The 15,178-nt window shown below is 35.9% G+C and overlaps 1 protein-coding gene across 1 annotated transcript; it reads right to left on the bottom strand.

The window, feature by feature from the left end:
- Positions 1 to 3,403: 3,403 nt before the first annotated feature.
- Positions 3,404 to 5,048, bottom strand: junba (JunB proto-oncogene, AP-1 transcription factor subunit a). The gene has a single exon (XM_028454225.1). The coding sequence runs from the start codon at positions 4,740 to 4,742 to the stop codon at positions 3,738 to 3,740; it is 1,005 nt and encodes a 334-aa protein (XP_028310026.1). The 5' UTR covers positions 4,743 to 5,048; the 3' UTR covers positions 3,404 to 3,737.
- Positions 5,049 to 15,178: the final 10,130 nt, after the last annotated feature.

Below are 15,178 nucleotides of genomic sequence, written 5' to 3'. Positions count from 1 at the left end.
TTTTTGTTAATCCAGGAAACTGATGGTGTGTGAGCAGGTTTAGCCACTAGGGGGCAGCGCATGCCTTTTAAAGCAGTAAAATTGAATATCACTTCTTTAGAATAATGTGGTTTAAATGCTTTGGATCCTGACACTGGCAGAAGATCTGAGAACATCTCAGGCTTTGATTAATGCTGCTGTGGCTCAGATTGACTCAATACAACACACTTTGTGCCAAAAGTCACAAAAATCCTTTTGGACTCATAAGAATATGTAATATTAATCTTTTTAAAAAGCCGCAAAAATACCTGATCTGAGTTTTAACATTAACTTTTTTTTTTTTTTTTTGTATCTTTGCCAATTTGGTAGTGTTTTTTCCCTGGCTTTATTTGTCTGTAAACAGTCTGAACTCAAACTAATGGTCAATTTTCAGGAAATATCCTGGGATAAGGAACGTGATTAGAGTTTGATATATTGCAATATGAATAACTGTGCTTTGTTTTTATTTAAACTTAATGAGATACATCATCTAAATAGAAAACTACTAACCAGGGCACATATCTGATGATCCCCTACGCACTTTACTGAAAGTGAGAAATACCGCATATAGTCCTATAAATTAAAACTCATTCATTTAAAGGACAAATACTGAATAATTAAGAAATTTGGTGTTTGATTATAAGAAACTCTTGGGTATATATGTTTACATAACATTATGAATATTAAAAATAGCAATGTTTGGGTTATTAGACTGGTTATTCACTGTATCAGTGCAGTAACGTATAAAAGGAAATGTGGGTAATTGGTGTTAAACTCTTTTTGTTCAGTGTCACATTATGAAGGGGTTTGATCTCATGTGGGCCACTGATTTTAGGGGGAGGGAAATAGATCTTCACATCAGATATTTGATTTTGTGACCAATTTTCATGTAATTTAGAGAAATTCTATGGGTTTGTTGGAGAGAAATTGCAGGAATTATGTAAAATTGAGTGATATAAGCATAAACGAAACAACGATCCTCTGCCATTATTATAGAATTTTATTAAACGTGATATGAAGAACTGAATTGGTAATTAACACAATGATTTCTTTGTGTCACTTTCTCCTCTAGGCCAACATTGGATGCGCTAAAGGGCCAAATATTGTAACTGCTCTATTAGACGGCTGGGCTGTAACGCTTAGTTCTTTCTGAATGTACAACCCTCACATAATGATCACAGCTTCATGTCCTTGACCTCATTCCTGTGTGTGTGTTTAATGTTTGAAAGCTTCCTTGTTTGCCTTTGAGGGAGCATGGTGTCCTGATCACTAACTATCTGGTTTTACCCACCAAATAACTGCTCTGTGTGGGTCAGTGTTGAGGTATATCAAATGTTCAGCCCAACTATGGTCTAATTCAGTTAAAAAAACAAAAAAAAAAAAAACATATAAATGCATAAATAGATATTAAATGGGTTGAGTTTTTACTCCGTTACTTAAAACATCTTTAAAATTAATTTAAATTTATTCAAAATCATTGTCTGACCTTTTTGGCATGATCTGTTAGTGTTTTGTAGTCCTGTATAAAATACAGTATTTTTATTTTTCATAATAGTTATGCAAACATCGGCCTATGATATCTAAATCCTTGTCATTAATGACTGATTAGATTTCAGCGTTAAATAACAGACTTTTGTGAAATACAAATGACTTTAGTTACTTTATTGGGCAGTGGTTCCCAATCTTGGCTCTTCTAAACCCCTAAATGTGTCTCGATCATTGGTTCCTTAAGGCTTAATCAACAAATTCAAAACAATGAGTTTAGTTTTTTTTCCTTTTTTTTTAAAATACTGATGCAACTTTTGTGATTACTTCAACAATAAGTAAATACAGTCTCTTATGTAAAATGTAAGTATTATGTCCCATTGTCAGAAGTGTGATACAATGGCCTTGACAACATAAAATAACCCTGTTTTAATAAATTAAAATAAAATGTAGTTTTTTTATTAAGCAATAACACATGGTTTGTGGTAAATTTGTCAACAAAAAAAAACCCTAGGGGTACGCATACCCCTGTTTTGGAACCCCTGCTCTAGGGAAAATCCTACGGGTAAGTTAATTTTGATATTTTCAAATTATTTTTCCTGTCGTATTTTCCACTTTATAGCAACAAAAGACAAGTTATTACAATTTTCCTATATTTTGGAGCCAATAAATCACTTTATCTTTAGAATAATAGACCAGTTGGGATATTTGAGCTAAATGTTTACTTTTCTCACGCTGTTTTGGGGGAAAATCAAACCTGAGTGGGGAAAGAACCTTTCTTTGTTTAAACCACAGACAGACAGACACGCACACACAGACACACACACACACACACACACACACAGGGAAAAGGCAGTTTCTTTATCGGACAGTGTGGGAGGGAGTTCCCGGAAACCTCTGCGTGATGTGACGATTACCGGCAGCGTTGACCATATATGGAGTGACGTCATGACGTCATCAAGAAGCAACAAGTCCCCTACTCCGCAGCCGTAACAACCACTCAGCAGAAACATAACTTACGGGATTTCCGCACGATGCCATCGCTTTTTATAGATGACATACATTTTATAGATTCAAAAAAAAAGTGATCTGATTTCTCCTCTTTACCATTAAAAAGGAAAAATATGTTAAAAGATTATCCTCAAGGGATTTTAGTCAGGCTTAGGACGAGACACCTCACTCTACCCATGTCAACAAAAGCTAAAGAAACACATTTTAAAACCTTAAATCAGTGGTTTCAAACTCATTTTAGTTCAGAGGCCAAATACAGACCAGTTTGATCTCAAGTGAGCCACAGATTTTAGACAGTAAAAAGAGCAATTTCAACATTAATGTGTCCTAGTTTGCACTTCCAGGTATAAATTACATTAAAGTATTAGACCAGCAATATCCAATGTTAAGTGACCTTAAACTTAAATTCACTAACATTCCCTTAATATTATTTTAAAAATGTATTTAATTTAGTAGAATAATTTGAGTAGGTTTTTTTTCTATCAATTTGACTGCCTTTTGAGAAACACTTAACTAAATGACATTACAATTTTAGTTGACTTAATCTGTTACAGATGTAGTGATGAGGGAGTAAACAGTTTTTCAGCAAATCATAAAGGGGAAGATTTCAGGTCAAATCATATGGAAAGGAAAATAAAGGGTTATTATTACTATACGTCAAAACATTTAATGAAAGTTTTGTTGAAGATGTGTTTTTCCTTCACTGAATCCATAGTAGTGCCATCGCGTGTCCCTATGGGGAACACGTACCCCCATTTGAGAAACATGCTCTATGAAAATATTTAATTCTAATCCCATACTTTGATTTCACTAAATGAAGATGGAAGAATCACGACAACTCCCAACTTAGTGACGTTTGAAACGCGTCAAAAACACGAGAAGACATTCCTTCATTCATAGTTTCATTTACTTAAATATTGACTGTACACGTAAAAAATAATAATAACATAACATACCAGACAACAGGTTTGTCAGGTTCAACCTGACGAACACGAATAAGTTACACAAGAAGAACGACAAGTGAACCAAATGTAAACAGGCAAAGCCAAGACGACAATCTGAAAAAATGTGCTTCAAAATGCCCCGAGTGTTTTTGTTTTTTTTTACCTGTGTGTGTGTGTGTGTTTTAATATTGTCAATGTCCCACCACACACACACACACAGCTCCAGTCCTCTGTCAGTGCAGTTTCATTGTCCAGTGTCTGATCAAAGCTAGTCGTTGCCTAGTAACTCTTCACTTTGGGCGCGATCATGAGCTGACAGCCGCTCGTCACGTGCGTCATGACTTTCTGTTTGAGCTGCGCCACTTGTTCCCTCAGCACCGAGGCTGTGGTGGAAAGTCCTGCGTTGTCCGTTTTCAGCCCCTTCACCTTGTCCTCCAGCCGGGCGATGCGCTCCAGTTTGCGCCGCCGACACTTGGACGCTGCCAGGCGGTTCCTCAGCCGCTTGCGCTCCGCTTTGACGCGCTCCTGGTTCTCCAGGTCGATGGGGGACATGGGAGGGGAGCCGCTGTCGCTGCTCTGCATGTCAGGGACAGTCTGAGGTTCCTCCTTTAACCCCCCGAACCGCTGGGAGTGAAGTCCAGCTCCTGGTATGGAGTGCTGGAAGTGGTGGGAGGCGTGCGCCAGCGCCTGGGGGGGATGCTGGGGGTGGAACTGGTGGTGGTGGTGGTGGTGGTGGTGGGGCAGGTAGCTGATGGTGGTGGACGGGTACGTGCTCCCAGCGCTCAGGCTCACCGGGTTCGTGCTGCAGCTGCTCAGCGTGGTGTACTCGATGGGTTCGGGCTGCATGGACGAGCCGAACACGGAGCCGGAGCCGATGGACACGTTCGGAGGCGCCATCTGGTTCATCTTGTGCAGGTCGTCCAGAGCTTTGACGAAGCCCTCAGCGAAGCCCTCCTGCTCCTCGGTGATGCCCCGGTTGTAGAGGTACTGTCCCGGGGTGGGGGTGGTGGTGATGAGCCCGTTGCTGTTCTGGATGATGAGTCGCTCCAGCTCCGGGGAGGCGAGCTTCAGGGAGCAGCCCAGGTCCGCACCAGTGCCCGCCGGGTAGAAGTCCTGGTGGTGGTGCTGCTGCTGGGGCTTGAAGTTGGAGCTCCGATATGAATCAGAGAAGTTCAAGTTCATATTCTGCTTTAGCAGCTTGTAGTCGGGCAGGGCTGCGCCTGGATGGCCATAAGCAGAGAGAAACGAGTCGTCATAAAAAGGCTGTTCCATTATTGTGGACATTATTTCTAAAAATCACACAGTCAAAACCAACAAGAGTGCGCAGAAAGAGCCAGTGTCCCAAATGAGTCAATGAATCTCCAAGTTTTAAAAAAAAGTCCACTTTATATTCTGAAGAACCAAAGCTTTATGAAAACAGAGCAAAACTTCCAAAACTACTGTACCCAAGTCGTCGGTTTGTACCTTTTAATCGGAGTCCAGTGACTAATTCAGCAGATTTGAGTCCACTTGTGATTCTTTTTCCCGATCTGTTCTGTTTTAATGTGAAACTCGCGGTTGTTTCCTTGTAAATGACAGCAGTGCACGCGCGCTCCAAGCTTTATACCATCTGACTCAGAGCGCTCCTACAGACACGCTGATTGGTTGGTTGCATAAAAAAAGCCCCGCCCCCGGGATGTGAATGACGTTAGTGCCGAGAACACTATAAACATTATGTCAAGTTGGCAACCACGTGTACAATTCAAGTCTTATATGTTAAAACTAACTAGACCTAATAATGATGAAAAATACTCACTATTCATTATTAATCATGATAAAAAAAATAATAATAATGATAATATTAAAGCTGTTACTCGATTCCTTTACTCCAGACCTTGATTTCAGATGCAGGTAATACGTTTGTGTTGTTTTATATTTATTATTTTTAAATCCACCTGTTCAAACTTGATTTTCCTTATGTCTTTATTTTCTTTATTTGTGTTTGTTTTATGTAAAGTGGCTTTGACATCCCAAAAAAGCACTATGTAAATTTGATTTATTATTATTATTACTATTTCTGTCACTATTATTATTATTATTATTATTATTATTATTATTATTATTATTATTATTATATTTATTTATTTATTGCACTTACTTCTTTTCTGACATTTTTGGGCTTTTCTCTGTATTGTACACTTTCAGAAAACACAAACCATAACCATAGGTGATGATGAGTGAACGACAGCTTGAAATGAATGTTTAATCATTATGAAATAATAGTGATAATAATCAGAATTTTACAAAAAAAAAATAATAATAATAATAATAATGTTGTTGATGATAATAATACCACTACTAATAATAATAATAATAATGATAAAGCTGTTATTTTGTTTTCTTTACGACAGACCTTGATTTCTGGCTATACGCTTGTGTTGTTTTATTATTATTATTATTATTATTATTATTATTATTATTATTATTATTTATTACATTTTTTTGCACTTACCTTTTCTGTCATTTTTAAGCTCTTTTGTGTATTTAGTGTTTTCAATAAATATTCAAATAAGACACTAACTATAACCGCCGCTGATCATGAGCGAACAAGTGTTAAATGAATGTTTAATTCCGCATATAAAGCCTAAATACTAACATGTTTCAACAATATATCAGGTGTTCTGGTACCTGGACATTAAGAAAAAAAAACTTACTTCAGTTTCTTCATCGTTGATGGTATATATTCAGGTGCTGAGTCATAAGATCCAAGCGAATTTCCATATGTCCATATTTGGGCATCCTGCGCATTGGTTCCGCCCCCAACAGCAGCTGGAAGCCAATCCCAGGCTGGCGCGTCTCCAGGTCCAGGAACGTGTGTGTGAGGCGTCCCGGGCCCCGCAGGCAGGGAGGGGACGGGAGGGGAGGGGACGGGTGTGCTGTGCACGTCTTCAAAAATGCGTAAAGCCCAAAGGGCGTCTGGCATTAGTCAAACTAAAGTATGAAGCCTGTTTGTGCAAGAGAACATTTATTCCGAGATCATGATCGGACAGGTAAGAAAAAAGATTCCATAATTCAAGATCCAATGTGAGATATGTTGTTACACACACCTTACAAGTTTTGGAGTATGATGGGAAGGATTAGGAACAATAAAAATAACTGAAATGTGGAGGAAATAAGAAAATGAGTTCAATCGGGAATTAAAGCATGGAAAACATTTATTACACATATGAGCGATCCCTTCATGAACCTTTTGCTGTACTTTTCAAATTGAAATAAATGTACAAGTGGCAAGTCATGCCACCAAAATACACAATCACACTTGTCATTCGTTGACATTAATGTAATAAACATGTGAACTATAAGTGTGTTGTTAACAAGTGTTGGATGAAAACAAATAAAGAAAACCTGAAAAATAACTTTTCTTTAATCAATTTTTTTCTCCGCATATTCTTTTGACTGTTTTCATGGATTCAGTGAAGGTAAAACATGTATCTACAACAAAACTGTCATTAAATGTTTTGATTAGGGATGTCCCGATACAACTTTTTCACATCCGATACGATACCAATATTGCGGCCTTGAGTGTTGGCCGATACCGATATCGATCCTATACAAAATCACCACAATATCACTACTTTTATGACATATTTTGTAGTGTGGAATGTTAGAAAAGTCTTGACCAAGTGATGTCACTCAAACAGAGAACAGTAGGGATGAGAAAAACTGACCCTTTTATTATTAACCAATTGGTTACATACATTTTAACCTTCATCATAATATCTACAGTATTCTACAATTGAATAAAATAAATTAAAAAATACATTATAAATAACCTAAATAAATCCAATAAAACAAATTATACCTTTAAAGTGCAAACAATTCAAGTTCTCTTCAGTTATTTTTTACTGTCAGTATATGGTGGGAACAACTGAGGGCGGGGACAAAAACAACTGAAACTTATCGGAGACATTGAGATGACTTTGTTGTAAATTGTGCTATACAAATAAAGTTGAATTATATAGCGGAGATATATATTCGTTTTCTGGCTGATATCGGACCGATATTCAATATCACTATCTGATCGGGACACCCTAAGTTTTGATGTATAATAAATAACCTTTTATTTTCCTATATTTGATTTAATCTGAAATCTTCCCATGGTGAAAAACTGTTGACTCCCTCATTATGACCCAAATGTACATCCTGGTTATGAATAATCTAACCTTAAATGTTCGTACACTGATTATATTATAGTTAAGCTGTTGTTTTTGGTGTGATGGGAAGAACTAGAAACAATGAAAGACCAGAAATGAACTGAAATGCAACAAGAAAACGAGTTCAATCAAAGAAATTAAAGCTGCAAAACATTTATTACACATATGATATGAGTGATCCATTTGTTAACCTTTTGTTGTACCTTTCAAATTAAAATAAATACGATCAAGTTGCTGGAGCCATTTTCTAAAACAGATTTACAAATAGCAAGTGATTCCCAGGGTTAATAATACACTAAAATACACAATCATACTCACACGTTGGCATTAAATAAATGAACATCATATTAACTATAAGTGTTGGGTGAAAACAAATGAAGAAAACCTTTAAAAGAAGAAGAAAAAAAAATCATGAATCATCCACAAAACTTTCAATAAATGTTTTGATGTGTAATATATCATCTTCTATCTATTTTGATTTGATCTGAAATCATACCTTGTTTATGTTTTTTATGTCTTATGATATGGTTTCTGGGAAAAGTGTTGACTTAGATTGCGGCTATGAATAATGCAGCCTTGACTTTTGCTACGCTGATTGATTATTGTTACTTATGAACCAGTGTTTATTTTGTTGACTAAAAATATTCACCCACTACATTTTTTTAAGTAACAATAACTATACTATGACAATTAAAATAAATAAATAAACAAAATACACGTGAACTAAAACTATATCAAAATATATTTATATTATAATATATATTTATAACTGTAATTTTGTCACATGGGATGAAATCCAATCAGAACTCATGTTGTCTTACATGTTAAACACATGAAATATGTCTGTGTGCATTTATAAATATTAATACCATAATATCAGGTTGATAAATGCTAATTGGATCTTTTTTAAAAATGCATAAACTCTTAGACTGTATATTTTAGTCGACTATATCTGTAACAGATTTATTCAACTAAAATCTTAATGTCATTTAATTGACTAAAACTAGACTAAAACTGAAATAGTCCTGATGACTAAATTGACTAAACAGTCCAGGACTAGATAGTTTTACCACTGCATTGCATTTTAGTCAAAAGACTATGACTAAAACTATGATAAATCAAAATTTGCTATCAAAATTATCATCATCCCCATGAGTAAACCTTATCTGTTACTGCACGGCACTGGGAACTGTGTTATTATCACCCATTTTCTCTGCTTTTTTTCTTCTTATTTTTTTTTTTTTTATTTTTGTTCTTTTTTTCAACATTTAAAGAGACATGCACACCCGAGCGCTGACAAGTAATGGAGATCATGTAAGTTACCAATGCAATAATATGCTTGAATAACTTTAAAAAAAATAAGTTACGGTAAAACCCATATTTTATGATATGCAGCCATATTATCAGATTATAACTGACATAAAACAGAAAAAGGATTTAGAGACATTTTTAGCCACATTATGTTTTATTCAACAAAATTCATATTTCTGAGTGGAAGGTGAGTATGTGAGCAATCATTCTCACTGTGACGTTCTTTTAGTTTCACTTTTGTCCCTCGTAGCCATGGTAGCCTCTTTTCCTTTGATTTACATTCAAACCTTGTGATTTTTGAGATTCTATCAAGAGAAAGTGTTATAAATAAGCTTTTAGTCCATTTTTGGAAATTTGCATATTTTCCACCATGGCAGACGTCACTAACCTTCGCGGCCGTCAGATTATTACGTCACCTAGTGGAGGTGCGTCTGATTGTCTAAATGAACATGATGGCCGTTTCCTAACTCCTCACATTTTCTCTGCTTCTTATACTCTACAATGTAACATGTGTCAAACTTAAGGCTTGGGGGCCAAATCCGGCCGTTTAAAGCATCAAATTCAGCCTGCTCGAGAAAGTAAAAATGATAGAAAAAGCACTAAACATTTTGTAAATTACCAATTAATTCAGTTGTAGATATCTACAACTCTTTGTCTAGTTCTTACATCACATCACAGCAGTCATTTTTAGCTCTCATTTTTTTTCAAAATCTTGCAATTTTCCTCAAATTGTTCCACAAAATGTCCCCAAATTCCCCAAATCAAGGACACCCAAGTGAAGATCCTACAGGGACTGTTATGCACTACTCACATAGTTTATCATTTAGATAAGATAAGCTCAAACTTGTCCATATTTGGCCCGTGAACCCTTGCTCTATACGTCAAACTTTGGGATAAAAGATTCAAGTTCAAACCAAACAACACTGACTCAAAGATAACTAATGGTCGTGATGTGGTGACTGGTCTGTTTTTTTAAAAAACCAAATTTATTTAAAGCCTTATTTTATGTCATTTCCTAGTCTACATCAGAGCTTATGTGGTAATTGTGGTTATATAGGCCTAAAGTGAACACCTCTTAGATAGAAACACGTCTGTCTCCTCTGTATGGTAATGATCTCTGTGTCACTCTTTTTATTTTATTCTCCCCCTGTCTGTCTGTGTTATGTATTCTCATCATTTTTCTACTAGTTATGTATATTTAAGGTGTCCACAGAGCCACTCAATAGTTCATCTTTTTCCAAAAGTATTATTATCCCCAGTAGTAAACAGGTAGATTAGCTGAAGTGCCATTGCATAATTACATTTTAATAGCTAGATTACACATAATCTACTCCTTTTGTCTGCAAATTTACTAATGAATGAGTGAGCGAGTGAGTGAATGCACAAAACTCAACAATATTGTGTATTTAGCGACACGTGTTTGCATATCTTTAATCATCTTGGCATTTTTTTTTTTTTTTCTTTAATTGGTTTCAATGAAGAAACCTGTGTTGTATTATTTTCCTACATAAAGACATGTTTAAGACAAATCCAATAATGTAAAGTATAACGTTATAGTCTAGTTTTAATCAACTAAATGACATTGAGATGAGTCGTCTAAGTCTGTGATCAAGAGTTCTGACTAGATAAAGTCCCGTGTGACGAAATTATAGTTTTTTTTTTTTATTATTCGACAAAATTATCATTATATTTTGATAAAGTTTTCATTCATTATTGTCACTTAAAAACATGTAGTCGACAAAAACGATGACGAACTTTTTCAGGTAACAACTGCGTTGTTTATACAAAGAAAATCATCTAAAAAAAACTAAACAAATCAAAGCGATCAGCAGACACCTCTGAAGAAGACTGACATCAAAACATATTAAGAGATCAAAGTAAATTTAAAAGTAAATTTTCTGAAACAAGTTGTCTGAATAAATGAAACCATAACATATTATTAAGATAAAAAATTAACTCACCCTAGCAGGGACTTAATTAGTTCCCAGTCCTCGAGGGTTTCAGTCCTGCATGCTTTTTTTTTTTTTTTTTTTTTGTAGTTTGTTAAGATATTGTATTGTATTATTTTAGTACACAAAAACGTGTTTGAAATAAATCTAATAATCCAGTATTAACACATCATTTCCATAATATAAATAAAAATAAACAAACTACGTCCAAATCTGTAATAGTTAAACTGCTTTCCTTTTGGGAGAAAAGTCACATGACTTTAGTGATGTCGTTATGGATTTCATCCTTTTTTTAAAGATTTTTTTTTACAAAATTAAAAAAACAAAAAACAAAAGAAAAACTATATATATATATATATAATTATTTTTTAAAAGTAATTCTTTGTTTTTATTGATTATGAAAATGAACAGGCACCTATCACATGGAGCTTGCACATCCCAGAATACATTTCGGAATATAAATAACACACCCTCGTCATCAGTGTTTTCAACATTTTTGTGAACCTTTCATCGGAAATACATCACATTTCATGAGTAACGCCACTCGTTTGTTCTCAAATTCATTTTCAGACTAAAGAACAAAGAGGGAATTTGTTTTATCTTGTGTTACCTTTTCTAGGCATCGTTTAAAGATTACACCCTTGCTTTAATTATGATGCCCATGAGCACAAAGCCTTTTCTTTAATAAGCAGATGATGATTATTATCGTCTCTGTGTGTGCAGTGCCAGTTAGGACCTTCTTCTTGTCAGTGAGGAAACGCTTTAGAGGAAACAGAGAAAACGGAAGTGGTTCAGGGAAACGGTGTAGAAGCAGTAAATGGTCAGTTCCAGTTTCACGCTGTCCTCATCCACCTGTGACAGTCACTGCTTTGACCTTTAAACTGTGGTGTTTTGGCGCTGACAAAACAATATGTTTCAGATGAGATTGTTATGGGGGAAAACCTGACACACGTTTTTTATGAGAGGCTGAAAATCCCTTCATCCTCATCTAGTAAGAAATTTTGTTGACTACCAAGGTTTTTCTCGACTATGTTTTTGACAATAAGTATGACTATGACTAATTAAAAAAAGATAGATGGGAACTAAAAAACACATTAACATATGTCATTTGCATGCGCTGACTAATAAAAGCTAAACTATCTAATGTTCACACGAGATGAAATCCAATCAGAATGAAACTACTGTTGTCACATGTTAGGTGGAAACAAATATCACCCAAAATAAATCTTTGGTTGAGAACGGTGTGTATACTTTAGATCATGAAAAAACAACAATAAAATTTACAGATTACTTGCAAAAAATAAATAAAATTTACTCTGAAAATAGACGAGGTAGCAGAGGTGAAAGTAACAGATTACAAGTACTTACATTACTGTAGTTGAGTTGCTTTTATGGGTACTTGTACTTTTTTGAGTATATTCCTAAATCAGTAATTTTACTTGTATTTAAGTACGTTTTAAAAGAAGTACAGTAAATCATTACATTTCTACACCCAACCGTTACTGAGTAAATTATTATTTTTTGTTTTAAAATGATCAACATACATTGTGAAACTACAACAAAAAGTAAATGACCAGACAACAATCAAATGCATCACATCATAGCCGACCAATCAGATTAAACCTAATGCACCGCACCAAAACAGCATTGAATGGAGGTTATTTTCATAAATGTCAGTACTTCTACTTCAGTAGGAGGATATATACTTTATACCTCTGTCTAAATGTCATTTAGTTGTCAAAATCTAAGACTAGTAGCATTTTGGTCAAAAGACGACTAAAACGAAATCAAAATTTGCAGTCAATGACCACTACCAGTGAGTTTTCTGTGGCTTCATCAAAAGGCACCAAGGCTCTGCTAATGCTAATGCTAATGCTAATGCTCCCGTACGTGCACAAGTACACGCTGCACAAACCTCACTCGTGCGCTTCTCTTTTGTCATCTCTGAATGCTTGTTGTGTGATTTGAGTCGACACATTGGAAGACAAACAACGAAGGAATAAACAGAACGTCATGGAGGTGCTAACAGGCTGTGTAGCCATATAAAGACATTATTTTCTATTTTTTTACTGGTTATTTGCTCATTGTAGATCACATGAAATGGCTGAGGTAAAAGAGGAACTAACGAAATAAAGGTGAAATCAACAATTTCTCCAAAACTAAGACATGCACATGATAAGTGTTCATTCACTATGAATCACTAATGAATCATTTCTAGAGAAGTCTGTTCTTCACCACTGTTTGGTTGGTAGTCTAAACATGTCAGGAGATCAAAGTAAATTTTTTGAAAAAACTTGTCTGAATAAATTGAACCTTAAAATATTATCAAGAACCTAAGAATGATGATCATATGAATTCTTCTTCTTTTTTTTTTTTAGATATGGCCATTTTAGTGGTATTTTTTTTTTCCATTTTCAGCTTCCAATATCTCAAAAATGGCACCACATAGGAGAGTAGAAATTTTGTATAGTAATACATCTCCACCTACTCCCTTAGAATATATAAAAACATCTGCTACACATTGTATCTGGTGGACATACCAGCTCCTCAAAATTGGAAAAAAGTTTGTCATGGTTTGGGTCTGGAACATGTTTAGGTCTTCAGTAAACTACTTAGCATATGTCTCAGCTCCCTGATACTTTATCAGCTTTGAGCTATAAACATAGACTGTTCACATCAATAATGATTAGTCACATATATACATTGGGTGACAGTGCCTTGAAATCTGAAAAAATACCTTTTTTTTTTACTATTTTCATTGGCCCATAATTTCATATAGTATAAAGACGACTCTTTCTTGGTATATAAAACAATTTTTCTTCATTTTTATTTTGGATCCCAACTTTGGGTTATTTCATCAGTTGCTGCTACATTTGTTTTAGAGCAAATGCTCTTTGATTGATTGATCTATGAAACCTATACTATGTCTTTATTTGGTAGAAAATTAATCGCTTCCAGCAACTTCAAATTGAAGACTCTTCAGTTATTCAAACATTCACATTTTTGAAGTGCTTTTCTTGTTGTATTTAGCAGCTGCAACGGCTTTTTGAGCTCAAAGTTCATATATTTCTGATAGTCTGGAATTATGTTTTCCCTGTGAGATGATGATCCTTTATAACTCCAGAACTTCTGAAGTGTAAAACAAGTGACAGCTGAAGAATCCCTGACAGCTGCCAGTGCTCACTTGGCCTTCATCATGACTTTAAGCCCCCCCACACACACCCACACACACACACCCACCCACACACACACAGCTTATTCAAGCACTAAAACACTTGCCAGCCTTATTGAATGAACCAGAAGTAAAAGCTCTCCTGTGTCTTTGGCAAGGTCTTCCCTTGTTGGAAGCTCGCTGACCTGGAAGTGGCCTGTAGGTGTGGTGAGTCAGGTAGGGGGTGTTGGTCGGGGGCAAAAAGCTTCTGTCCCCTGAAGCTTAGGGCTGGAGAAGTCACACATGACGTATTAAGTCAAGAGACTGTTTGTTAGTCACTCTTTACGGACTAAAGCTAACTAGCTTCCATCCATTTTTCCTTCCTCTCTTCCTTAAACCAAAGCCATAGCCTCTCGTCCATCTTCCCTTGGTCGTTATTTGGCGCCCATGGGAAATTAAATGGCCTGTGCACGTAATCGCTCTAATGAAGGCCGCGTGTTTAATCAGCATATTCTTTGTCTGTAGCTGGCAGATAGTGCCAAGGAGCCTCGTAGCGACAACAGACCTTTAGCACAAGACATGATGACTGTTGGGGCCAAATGAGCGTGGCAGGAAAAGGCAGTCGGACCCCCAGCCGTCCCCCCGGGCTGACACAACGCATATGGAGCTGTCCTCATCACTTCGCCTCCATCTACACGGATGCTTAAACTCTCTGTCACTCTGCCAGCCTGTTAGAAAGGCAAACAGCGGGAAGTGGGGCAATTATATCTAATTTGATTTTACATGCTCATTTGGTTTATTAATTGAGCTCGCTGCCAACTAACTCCTGCCTAAATACAAAAACACTGAAGTTATTTTTTAAGCACAGTGAAATGGCGTTAAGTATGGACTCATGGGTGTCTTTACTTACAGATAAAAGTTGTATTTATTATTCTCATTTATCCAGAGACAGGACAGTGGTGGCCTAGTGGTTACGGGTTCTCAACCTTTTTGGGTCGTGAGACACCGGGAGGCGGTCGCCAGATGCCTTCAAGTAACTAAGAAGATTTTGTGAACATTTTGAGCCCATTTTTGCTTATTTTTACCCTTTTTCTGCAACTACGCCAAACTTGCCAT

This window comes from Gouania willdenowi, chromosome 1, assembly GCF_900634775.1.
Source record: "Gouania willdenowi chromosome 1, fGouWil2.1, whole genome shotgun sequence".
Taxonomy (NCBI): domain Eukaryota; kingdom Metazoa; phylum Chordata; class Actinopteri; order Blenniiformes; family Gobiesocidae; genus Gouania; species Gouania willdenowi.
The sequence above is the reverse complement of the archived record's forward strand: the minus strand, read 5'-3'. Positions and strand labels throughout refer to the sequence as shown.